The 12,364-nt window shown below is 36.0% G+C and overlaps 1 protein-coding gene across 2 annotated transcripts in view; it reads left to right on the top strand.

The window, feature by feature from the left end:
* Positions 1 to 12,364, top strand: part of LOC142337698 (GATOR1 complex protein DEPDC5-like) — a 186,920-nt gene that overhangs the window by 87,174 nt on the left and 87,382 nt on the right. For both annotated transcript variants that reach the window (XM_075387143.1, XM_075387144.1), the window contains 3 exons: positions 5,177 to 5,465; positions 7,101 to 7,188; positions 7,894 to 8,025. In XM_075387143.1, coding sequence (XP_075243258.1) covers positions 5,177 to 5,465; positions 7,101 to 7,188; positions 7,894 to 8,025 — 509 coding nt within the window. The remainder of the gene's footprint in view (positions 1 to 5,176; positions 5,466 to 7,100; positions 7,189 to 7,893; positions 8,026 to 12,364) is intronic.

The following is a 12,364-nucleotide window of genomic DNA, read 5'->3' as shown; positions in this document are numbered from 1 at the left end:
TTCTCACTTTTCTCACTTTCTTTTCTCACTTTCTTCTCTCATTTTTTCCTCATTTTTTCTCACTTTCTTTTCTCACCTTCTTTCCTCACTTTCGTTTCTCATTTTCTTTTCTCACTTTCTTTTCTCACTTTCTTTTCTCACTTTCTTTTCTCACTTTTTTTTCGCTTTTTCTTTTCTCACTTTCTTCTCTCTTTTTTTCCTCACTCTTTTCTCACTTTCTTTTCTCACTTTCTCTTCTCACTTTCTTTTCTCATTGTTTCCTCATTTTTTCTCACTTTCTTTTCTCACCTTTCCTCACTTTCGTTTCTCATTTTCTTTTCTCACTTTCTTTTCTCACTTTCTTTTCTCACTTTCCTCACTTTTTTCTCACTTTCTTTTCGCACTTTCTTTTCTCACTTTCTTTTCTCATTTTCTTTTCTCACTTTCCTTTCTCACTTTCTTTTCTCTTTTTCTTTTCACTCTCTTTTTTCGTTTTTTCACACTTTCTTTTCTCACTTTTTTCTCACTTTCTTTTCTCACTTTCTTTTCTCATTTTTTCCTCATTTCTTCTCACTTTCTTTTCTCACCTTCTTTCCTCACTTTCGTTTCTCATTTTCTTTTCTTACTTTCTTTTCTCACTTTTTTTCTCACTTTCTTTTCTCTTTTTCTTTTCTCTTTTCTTTTCTCACTTTCTTTTCTCTTTTTCTTGTCTCGTTTTTTTCTCACTTTTTTTTCTCTATGTCTTTTCTCCCTTTTTTTCTCACTTTTCTCACTTTCTTTTCTGACTTTATTCTCTCACTTTCTTCTCTCACTTTCTTTTCTCACTTTACTCTTTCTTTTCTCATTTCCTTTTCTCATTTTTTTCCTCCCTTTTTTCTCACTTTCTTTTCTCACTTTCTTTTCTCACTTTTTTTTCTCTTTTTCTTGTCTCGTTTTTTTCTCACTTTCTTTTCTCTATGTCTTTTCTCCCTTTTTTTCTCACTTTTCTCACTTTCTTTTCTGACTTTATTCTCTCACTTTCTTCTCTCACTTTCTTTTCTCACTTTACTCTTTCTTTTCTCATTTCCTTTTCTCATTTTTTTCCTCCCTTTTTTCTCACTTTCTTTTCTCACTTTCTTTTCTCACTTTCTTTTCTCAACTTCTTTTCTCACTGTTTTTCCCCACTTTTTTCCCTCACTTTCTTCTTCCACTTCCTTTTCTCTTTTTCTTCCCTCACTATCTTTTCTCACTTTCTTTTCTCACTTTTTCTCACTTTCTTTTCTCACTTTCTTTTCTCACTTTCTTTAAGCACGAATTTAAGATTACGTCGTATGTGACGACGTCATCTATTGTAATAGGTTGTTAATGTTCACCTCCAATTATGATGGAGGTAGATTGGCCAAGTCCTTCACTTGGACACGTTTGGACTTTTCATCTCCAGCTTTCGCGCTCCCAGTTGGTCGGCACTTGTAGCACATGTAATCCCCTCGGGGCTTTCAGCTGTAAGTGCCGCAGCTCTTTTGAGTATGGGGGAGATGAATTGTTCGTTCGTGTTTGGGTGTTGGACTTGGATTTTATAGGTAATTTGGTAGTATAAAATGTGATCTCGAAAGATGCGATTTTTTTTCGAAAAAATTAGGATTTTATTCTCATCCGCTCTTTGCCTGTTTTACCGCACCTTAAACATGTAGATTAATGTTTTATATGAGTTGCGCTGTGCCATCATGTAACAGTTCGTTAGCGGTCTTAGCGGTACTTAAATATGCAAGATAGCTCAGCTAATTAAGTCTTTAATCAGAAAATTGGTGTTACTTGATGTAATATACTAAACCAAACACATCGGTAACGTAACGTAATACCTGTGGCTGTTGAACGAGGGGCATGGCTTACAGCTCGAGCTGGTACGAAAAAAATCTCAGTTTTAAACCTATTCTTTTAAATGATTTTCTTGCGATGCTTTTGCGGGCCTGCTAGTTTACTAATTAAAGATCAATAGCGTGCATCTAAGTAGTGCAAACGTATATGCCCTAATTCTTGAGCATTACAGTCTTGAGTTTTGGATTTCTATTTTTTTTTTGAAAAAGCTCTATTAGCGCTTTATCCTTATAGAGCGTCTGTCTCACAAAAATGACAGTCCGAATCTAACCCAAAAAGTCTAGCGGTCTATTAAAGGACTGTTGGTTAACCTATCTTAATTCTATAGTTGTTATTTCTATTAATTTCATGAAGGCCACAAGCGTCTATCGTGGCTTTTTTCCGGCAATCTACCGGCTTTGTTATTAATAACCGCCCTCATCTTTTCTGTGGACTGTTATTGTGCTCCTATATTTTAAAAAGAATTTGTATTGTATTGGGGCGCTGTCTTCTTTACGATTCGCAGCTGAGTATAGATGGAGCGTCTTTTTCTATCGATTATTTTGTTGGCGTGTATTTGAAACAGGAAATGTAATGCGTGAAGTGTTAATGTGAAATTGCTGAAAAAAAGAAGAGAGAGTGCTTTTGTTCTTGTCAGATTTCTGAGAGAGCAAGAAAATTAGCTGTGAAGAAATTTTCGTTTACCGAGTGAATTTGTTTGATCAATTGGGACATCCTCAAAGCAGTTTTTATGCTTAAACTTCCGTTTTTCCAAATAAAGGTAATTGTCTCAGTTTTCATAACTAGGAATATTGAGTACGGAATAATCTGAGGCAAATAGAAGACTCAATTTCGAGCAATTTTTTAAAACCATTCTGCCATTTTTGATGCGTTTTAATAGTTTTTTTTTCTTTGTCAATTCTTTACATCATTTTCGGTGGTCTATGGTTAAAATTGACTTCTCTAGCTGTTTCGGTTGCCTTATGATTTTTTTATTTTAAGTTTTTACTTTGAAATTATGGACTGCCTCTTTTTTATTTTGTGCTTCCTGCTGTTGTTTTTCTTGTTCAATCTTGAGCTATTTTGTTGGTGCTGCTCCTAAAAGTTGCCACTGAAGACTAGGCAAAGAACTTTTCTATGAAAAACATAACACAAATTTCCAGTTATTTTTCAGATTTTTTGTTTTTCTGCATTTGACGTGAACATGAATCTGTCAATTGTGAGAATTGAGTAGAAAGAGTAATAATTTCAAAATGGTGGTTGCGAAATAACGTGTTAGCATTTTCCGGATTTTTTAGAGGATTTTTTAAAGAATATTATACTTTGACTTCTTTCTTTTTTTCCTTGATTTTCTCTGTATAAACTATTTCTATTGGTTCACCCGTCAATTGGTAGTGATTTAATGAATGAAGACTCGTCGTATCGCAATGAAGGTTTTTGCAAATATTTTTTTTGTGTTGCAACTTGAAAATAATTTTTTATTGGTTGTTTTATGAATTTTTTTGTCAGATTTCTTTTCAATGTTGTTTTTTCTGTTTTGGTTTTTTTGATTAGAATAATTAAAAAGAGAGTTCTTTATGCCAATTAGGGTGCTCAATTTTCTAAATCGAGTTGTTTCCAGAATTCGTCTGGCTTTGCTTTTTAAGATTTGGTCACCATATTTTTTCATGATTTCTGAGGTCAAATTGGAGAAGCGATTTTGGTCACGCCAAAACCTGAAGTGCAGCGAAAAATTGAGTCGATTCACACGCGGAAATTTGACTTTGATGTTTAATTGCTCTCAAACAAAGATTGTAGCAATTATATTAGTCCTGTTGGTCTTTTTATGCGATTTTTCGCTTGACCGATTTTTCGTCTGAAGCTTTTGTTGACTTGTCCTCAAAAACGAGATAAACAGGTAGCGCCCAGCGGGCATTAAGTGCTTTTAGAGCCTTTCAGCTCTGTTTCAGCTCAAACTGCTTATACCTATACTAATGGTGTGAAGGGCGGTTCTCAGAGGTTGAGACACCCCCCCCCCCCCCCTGTTAACCCCCCACCCTTACTATTACCTCCACCCCCAACCGCGCTGTTGCCCCCAACCCAATGTTGCCCCCCATCAGCCCACGGTGCATCCCCCCGTTGCTAGCTAATGACGAAGCCAACCGCTCGCCGGTCGTTTGAGAGCAATTCGCCCGACGTTAGTCGGTTATGTTTGCTTATTTTTCCATTGTTTGATCTGATTTTTTAAAGTAGTTTTCCCAATCCGTTTTTTGTCCGTTCCAGCTCTAGTTTTTTTGCTTAGTTGTTTTGACGTCTCTAGGCTAGTTTCATTCTTTGCTCAAAGTGCTTTGAAACAGCAGTTACTTTGATCAGCAAAGCCATCCTAAATGAACGTTATGAAAAACGGAACCAAAAGTAGAAATCTTATTAAACCATAAAGCCCAATTTTAGATGCGCCCTACTTACTTGGTTCTTATCAGTCTTAATTACCATCTCTGCTGCTTTTTGTTATTAATACTAGCCCTGTACTCTCTAATTCAGAAATGAAAACTACAATAAAAAAGAGTTTGCACTTCAAAATTGTTTTGTACAAAAATCAGTTTTCATATCTGTTTCTGTTTTTTCAATCCCAATCGGAGTTATGTGAATCACTGGCGGCTATTCTCCGGCAATCTGCCGGGTATGTTTTTTACTTTCTAAAATTTTTCATTAGGTGGACTCAATTTCCTGTTTATTCCATGTTGCGATAAATTTTCAAGTGAGAGCAGATTTATAGGTTATGGAATTTAGAAGCAGGGAATTTAGGGGCAGGGAATTTAGGGGCGTTTTCTGAATTAACCATGGTTCCTAAGCACCAAAAATTGAATCGTGTCGTTGACAAATTTTTAACTGATTACAGCTGTTTTGATTTAATTACTGATTTTTTAGTGATCAAAATTTTATCTATAATTTTTATCGGAGTTAATATTTTTTATTATACTTACAATTGGAAATCGCTGTTCAAAAATTTTCAGCATGTAAACACTAAACGAGATAGAATTTAATTTTAAAAGGAGTATCGCAAGAAGAGTCTCAAAAGCTAGCTTTTGCTCTATGCGTCTGTTATGGAAGGTGGAAGTTTTTGAAAGAGATCTTCTGGAATTGTTTACGATCAGTTTGCTCTCTTGAGGCAAACAGAGAAACATTTTATCATATCGTTTTGTGAAAAAGTCAAAAGTCTTTGCCATAGAGTTGGATTGATGCAAGAGACACTAATGGTTGTCATTTAGTATGCGATTCGAGTAATTATTATATATGTGTTGCCACGTATTAACTGAAATAACGATGAGATCATGATTGAAATTAATGATGAGCAATCAATCATAATTGACTCTGTTGTTTACAGACGTCTTGCACAACAAGCGCACATCAGTTGCTTCTCTCCAACATTTGACTGGGAGCAGTAGTGCGATTGCCTCACCCAACATCTACCCATTCAACTCACCTCATCCATCCTTCCCCAAGTTTGGATCGCTAGATGAGGGTTTGGACATTCGAGGTCCAACTGGTGGTAGTGGTGGTGGGCTACGTGGAGCTAAAATGGGAGTAAATGCACCTACACCATTAGGAAAGTCGACAATGGGAATGGCAATGTCTTCGACACCCCCTTCTTACATGAATAGTGCACTCAGGAGGTAGGTACACAAAGTAAGGCCGCATTGTAAATCACTACTGACACAGAACCGAATTCGAAAAGGCAAACTTCATAAGGCAAACTAAGTTTGCTTTTTCACTTCATAAGGCAATTCAAGTTTGTAAATCTTGGAACCTTCAAATCTTGCTTAAATTTGTCTACTCCCAGTTCCATTTAATTAAACAGGTCTGAATACGATTTTCCAATCCGCAACCAAGTCTTCTCTCAAAATTTTGATTGGCTGTTCCCTGTCGTTGGTCATATCATAATAAATCATAGTAAATGCCCGTTTCATCCGTGCAATTCAATGTTCCTACCGTTTGCTTCTCAGGAAATTATGATTGTTTCTGAGCCTCAAATTGTTGTGACCGAGACTGAGTGTGCCATTGAATATTGTTATCGAATTAGATATTTCGCTTTCTAGTCTTTTGGAAAAATTATGTGTCAATGGACGAGCAGCAATTGTCACGTAAGTTGCGAGAAAACGGCGTCAATTTTTAACGGCATTGACGCCGTTTTCTCGCAAAAATTCATTGATTTTTGCCTGTAGGTGGTGTTCTTTTTTAGTCTCATGACTCGTTATGTTTCTGTTAATGACTTGTCTTGTTGGTTTTTTGGAGGTGAGGACCTATTTATTGCCTTTCTTTGAATAGCTAATGGCTTTCATTACTTAGCAAGTAATTTTTCAAAAATCATATCTTTTTTGTCCCTTTTGTTTTTAATTGCTTACAAATGAAGCTTAGAGCTATTATATTAGTAGGTTTGGGCAATCATTGTGAACTCCAAGAAGAGTGGAGTGATTTTAGAGGTGTCACCCAATGAGAGGGGACCTTCGTTTTTGTAAGTATTGTCTCACCCAACGAGCGGGGAGAACATAAATAATTTTCAAGAGTTCAATGAAGATTGAAAAGAGAAGAATTCTGAAATTTAAGGAGAAAAAGACTGAAAGAAATAGAGACCGATTGGGAAGAATGAAGAATTCTTCAACAAAAGAAACACTTCCTTATTTGAACTTTTAATGAGCAAAAACTTGATTCGGAATCAAAGTTTGATAACAAAGATTTGTATTAATTTAATTTAAGGATTATGTTAGTCCTGTGGTCTTTTTTTTATGAGATTTTTTGCTTGACCAATTTTTCGTCCGACCAATTTGACTTTCCGTTATCAAAAGCGGTATAAACAGGTAACGCCCGCAGGGCATTAAGGGCTCTTCGAGCATTTCAGCTTACTTGCTCTAAGTATGCAATTCAACGAAACTGTTTTGGAAACATAAGTTCATGATGTTTTGGGCGGCTCTTAAAGTTTGACCCCCCACTTTACGCCCTACCCTCAAATCAGCCCCCAATCCCCTGCATATCGTTCCACCCGTTAACAAGCGGCGCGCTCGACCCCCTCCCCAGCCGTGCGCTCCCCAAAACACCCCCCCCCCCCATGTTAGCTCGTGGGTAAATTGTTGCAAATACAACATTTCATACTTTTGATTATTGCTTAACCATTAGCTTACCAAATCTGGTTTACCGATAAATTGTAAGATTCACTTGCACTGAATTTTGGCATTAAGAATGAGTGTTTTCCAAATACTTCTTTCAGTTTTTCACGTTTTTGTATTTGGAGAGTTTTTCGCTTTCTGTTTTAGGTATCCGTATCAAATTTCGACAGCCCTGAAAGAGAAGAAGGATAATTTGAACCCACTGAAGTCCATCGAGTCTCAAAAGGCATTTCAGGTTGCGTATTAATAAAAAACACTTTAATCCCATTGTCAGACATAATATACCGTTGCTAGGGGAATATATGTTTTGAACGTATATACACGAGAAACAGAGAATTGGACAATTGAAGGAAAAAGCTGATATTGTGAGCATATATAGTTTCAAGGATACTTATAGTCTCTCCATGATAGACCTCCATGTTTTATATTGTCAGATACCCACAAATTTTTTAAGTAGTTTCTAGTTGTAAATTTGTAAAAAAAAAAATCTTGCAATTTTTCACCATTAACACTATTATTGCAAGAAACAAAGTCATTTGACGAATTGTGTGCTCTAGCAAAAAAAGTAATTTTTCTTGTAGTTAGTCTGACATTTCAAAATGTACACTTGAGTGTTTGTTTTGATTTTATTGAAAAATTATTCAATGTTTGAATATTGATAGTTCACAGTTGCGATTGATTTATAATAAGTTTTCAAAGAGAATCCAACGTTATATTGAACTTGATCAAAGTCTATGTGAGTTTCTGATGTTATTATTTACAAAGTTTTAACGAAATCAGTTCTGCAAAAAAAATAGTTTACAGTAAATTTGTTTACTGAGCGAAACATTCGGCTTTAAGGGAACAGGAAACTATTTTTAAACAGTTTAAATAGTTTGACATCAAGAGCGAAGGTGTTGTTGGAAAGCATTTAGCCTGAAGACAGTGTGTTGTTGATTAGGTTTCTGCCTCCTCCAGCAAGAGTAGGTGGGTGGACTGCTACCCTAGGCCGAGAGGCGAATTGGCCGACCAGTGCTCTTCCTCTTCCTCCACGTGCACTGCCTCACCCAAAAACAGCTCCAGATACTCCAGAGTATGTATTGTTCGTGAAAAGAAAGAACTTAAAATTGGCGAGAGTTTTCAAGAAAATTCTCATTGAAATTGATTAGTGAGGGGAAAATGTGGACCGTCTGGCCACTTTTATTATGGCACTACTGATAATAAAATTTACTCTAATATATTTTTTTAAATTCTGGCTATATTGAAATTAATCAAACAAATTATGTACTTGCTCGAACTCGGAGAATGCAGGCACATGGGATTCAAAATATTGATGTTCTACAGTTGACAAAGCTCGACAAGCAAGTCTTCAATTAAGATTGAGGGGGATTCAAGTTTTTGAATTTTGTTGCTCAACTTGAAAATGACACCATCAAAAAATGTCACGAGAGGAACAGTGAGGAAAAATGTCTGCCATGCATGACAGGTATCCGATTGGCACTACTAAGAGCAGGATAGATACTTCCCTTTGATATACTCATTATTGAGTCGTATTTTATCGAGTCGTTGGCTGGATATAAAACCATCAATCCAACCCAACCTCACAGCACGGAGCAATCCACCTTCGTTTCCCTTGCCCATCAAAAGTAAAGATGCCCCTTCCTGGTCCCCTTAATCTGAAGACAACAGGTCATCCACCACAGCGTTGATGCAGAAAGGTTGCCGCACCACAGTCACGTGTGGCAAGGCAATCCACTACTATTATTAATTGCTCTCAAACAAAGTTTGTAGCAATTATATTAGTCCTGTTGGTCTTCTTATGCGATTTTTTGCTTGACCGATTTTTCGTCTGACTCATTTGACTTTTCGTCCATGAAAACGGGATAAACAGGTAACGCCCAGCGGTTATTAAGTGCTCTTAGAATTTTTCAGCTCTGTTTCAGCTCAAACTGTTTTGGAGACTTATACTTATGGTGTGAATGGCGGTTCTTAGAGGTTGAAGACACCCCCACTGTTGACCCCCCCCCCTCAATTATTGACCCCATCCCCCATAAACGCCCTGTTGCCCTTCACCTCACTGTTGCCCCCCCCCCATCAGCCCCCCATGGCTAGCTACTGACGAAAACCGCTCGCTACATTTATACTAATTTTCACAATTTTCAAATTTTTTGTCATGTTTTGAGTTTTATTAGCCCTAGGTGACAAAGAAACTCCTCTAGAGTTTGATAATAGGTTAATGCATAGTTTATAATGGTAGTGGAATGTTTTCAACATTTTGACATCACAACTTTTAGCATTTTTTTACACAACGTGCAATTTTTCATAACGTTTTTCATTATTTTATAAGTTTATAAGCTACTAGGAAGGCCGTAGATTAAGGTTAAAAGGTCATTTTCAGTGTTTTTCATTTTTTGAGTTTTTCAATCTTTAGGGACCAATGAACGTTTTTCATTACTCGTTAGTTTCTAGAGACGACGATATGGTTTTGAATTTTATTTTATTTATCATGAGTTTGACAATTTTTCTTTAAAATGCCTAATTTTTTAAAATTTATATAAAAAATTGTACACGTTTTTCTGTTTTTTGGTTTTTCGGGGCCATTTAAATTGTTTAAGGACTGACTTATGTTTTCTAGATCGTTTCGAGAGACAATGATTTGTTTTTGAATGCATCATTATTACGATTTTAAGCAACTTAAAAATGAATGTTAGAACTTAACTGGTACGTTTCGTGTTAACTATAAGCTGTGTTTTGTTTTTGCGTGTTTTTCTGTTTGTGTGTGTGATTGCATGTGTGTTTGTGTTTGTCTCTGTGTGTGTGTGTGCTTGAGTGTGTGGGTTGGTGGGTCAGTGGGTGAGTGAGTGAGTTAATGAGTGAGTGAGTGTATGTGTGCGTGTATATTAGTAAGTGTGCTTGGTTAAGTTTTAATAGCTGCCTTCATCTTCTGAGCCGGCTGTTGTTGAGCTCCTATTTTATTTTTTATAGAATTCAACAAATTGTTTTTCACTAGAGGCCCCTAGCCGCTTTTAGCAGTCCTTGAAGTGCTGATTGTGCTAAAGCTACTGGGAAGGCCGTATTTTTAGTTTAAAATGTCATTTTTTATAGCTGCGAAGCTGTAAGCTGAGCGTAGCTATATTGCGGTGCTCTTGGTTTTTTGTTTCGTCGTCTGACGCTCTTTTTTCGTTTTACATTTGTTCACACAGGAAAGCTGAAAAAGTCAAGTTTTCTGAATGACTTCTTCCTCTCACTAACGGCATTTGCGCGCGTGACGTCACTCGCTTTAGCGAAAGTTTTTATGTTATTTTTGTGACTAGATTTTGATCTTACGTGACTTACCTCACTCAATAAAAATGACTTTTGCACTTTAAAACTTAAGTTTAATTTGAATTTGTTTAAGGTCAAAGGAACTCATATGTGCAGTAAAGGTCCCTAATAAGAGGCTTCTGTGGAATGAATTTTAAACAAGTTTTTTTAATTTATCCCTGAATGTTTTTTAGCCTAGTTTTTTGAGCGGCGTCAATTTTTTTCAATTTAGAACTGTATCTGTTTCTATCTCTTATGTGGCACGCAGGTCTATTCTTTCGCAGCTACTCCGGCAATCTGCCAGCTATGTTTAGGAGTGTTCCTTCGTCATTTTGGAATTTTTTTGTTTAACCAGTCTAAAATTTAGGCTGGTTAAAGTTGATAAAGGGCTTTTGCAAGACCAAAGTACTTTTTATGAGCATTTAAAAAGCTATATGTTTTGGTACTCCCAACAATAACACGCAAATTTATACTAATTTTCACTCTTTTTCAAATTTTTTTGATGGTTTTGGTCATTTTTTGAGTTTTTTCACTCCTAGGTGTGAAGGAGCATCCTCTAGTGTTTGATAATAGGTTATTGCATGGTTTTTATTGGCAGTGGAATGATTTTGAGATCACGATTTTTACCATTTTTTGACAAAACTTGGCATATTTAAATTTTTTGACATTTATTGTCATTTTTCAAGTTTTTGCAGCCCCAGGGGCCAGTAAACTTCCTTAAGAATTAAATTGTAAGTTACTGAACATTTCATATTGGCCGTGGAATGGATTTAATCTTTCATCATAAATTTAAGCATTTTTTTTAAAACGTGCAATTTTTTTTGATTTTTTTCGTCATTTTTTAGTTTTCTCCAGCCTCAAGACCCAAGGAACTTCCTCTATGGTTTGATAATAGGTTACTGCATAGTTTCTAGATGTAATGGAATCTTTTTCAAGATTTTTAAAGCACGTTTGTCATTATTCGGCGTTTTTCATCCTCAAGGGTCAGAAAACCTCCTTTACGGTTTGATAAGAAGTTACTGAAAAATTTTTACTTGGCATGAGACAGTTGTGAACATATTAATATCACAAATTTTAGCAATTTTTTTTATAAAACCTTCAATTTTTAAGTTTTTTTGAAAATTTTTTGTCTTTCCTTGTTTTCTTCAGCCTCAAGAGCCTTGGAACCTCCTCCAGGGTTTGATAGTAACTTACTGCCTAGTTTCTAGATGTAATGGAATGTGTTTCAAGATTTTAATATTGCAAATTTAAGCAATTTTTTTCAATAGTTGCAATTTTTTCAAGTTTTTTTTAGTATTCCTGATTTTTTGCTTTTTTTGGCACCAGGCGCACAGGGACCTCCTCACCTCCTCCCAGGTGATGCATAGTTTCCAGAGTTAATGGAATGGTTATCAATATTTTAATGACTCGAGTTTTAACAATTTTTTGATAAAATTTTAATTTTTGCAGATTTTCGTAAAATTATTATGTTCCAAGTTTATGGATCTTTTCGAGCCAGTAAAACTATTTAAGGCTTTAAATTGGGATACTGGTTAGTCTCTTGAAACCAGGAAAATGTTTTGAAGTTATTAATATCACAATTGTCAGCAAGATATTGTTAAAATTTGCCATTGTTTTTAAAAATTTTTGAATATTTTTGTCCGTTTTTGAGTTTAACGATCATTTGTGGCCTACGAAACTTGTTAAGTCTCGCAGATGGGCTACAGGACAGAGCACCAGAGGCAAAAATGTTTTTTAACTTTTTTCACTGCGAAATGTGGACACCTGTCTTTTGAATTTTGCACGCAATTTTTTTCTATATGATATAATTACTAACAAGGCTAGAAAACTAGAAGTTGTGAGTCGAATCTCATCATAGAAAATATACCTAGCTCTCTCTCTCTCTCTCTTTTCCTTAATTCTTTTGTTGATGCCGCACTTCAGCTGCTGTTGTGGCGCGATGCCATCATCTATTACCCTCAGCTCACGCCCCTTCAATTAAGCTAAAGCTAGCCTCACTAAACCGGGGCTAGCTACTGACGAAGCCGAGCGCTCGCCGATCGTTTGAGAGCAATTAGCTCGACGTTAGTTGGTTATGTTCATTAATAGTACTTACTTCAAAAATCTGAATAGGTGACCGGTTGAAGGCG

This window comes from Convolutriloba macropyga, chromosome 4 (genome assembly GCF_964194025.1).
Source record: "Convolutriloba macropyga chromosome 4, txConMacr16.3, whole genome shotgun sequence".
Taxonomy (NCBI): Eukaryota; Metazoa; Xenacoelomorpha; order Acoela; family Convolutidae; genus Convolutriloba; species Convolutriloba macropyga.
The sequence above is the reverse complement of the archived record's forward strand: the minus strand, read 5'-3'. Positions and strand labels throughout refer to the sequence as shown.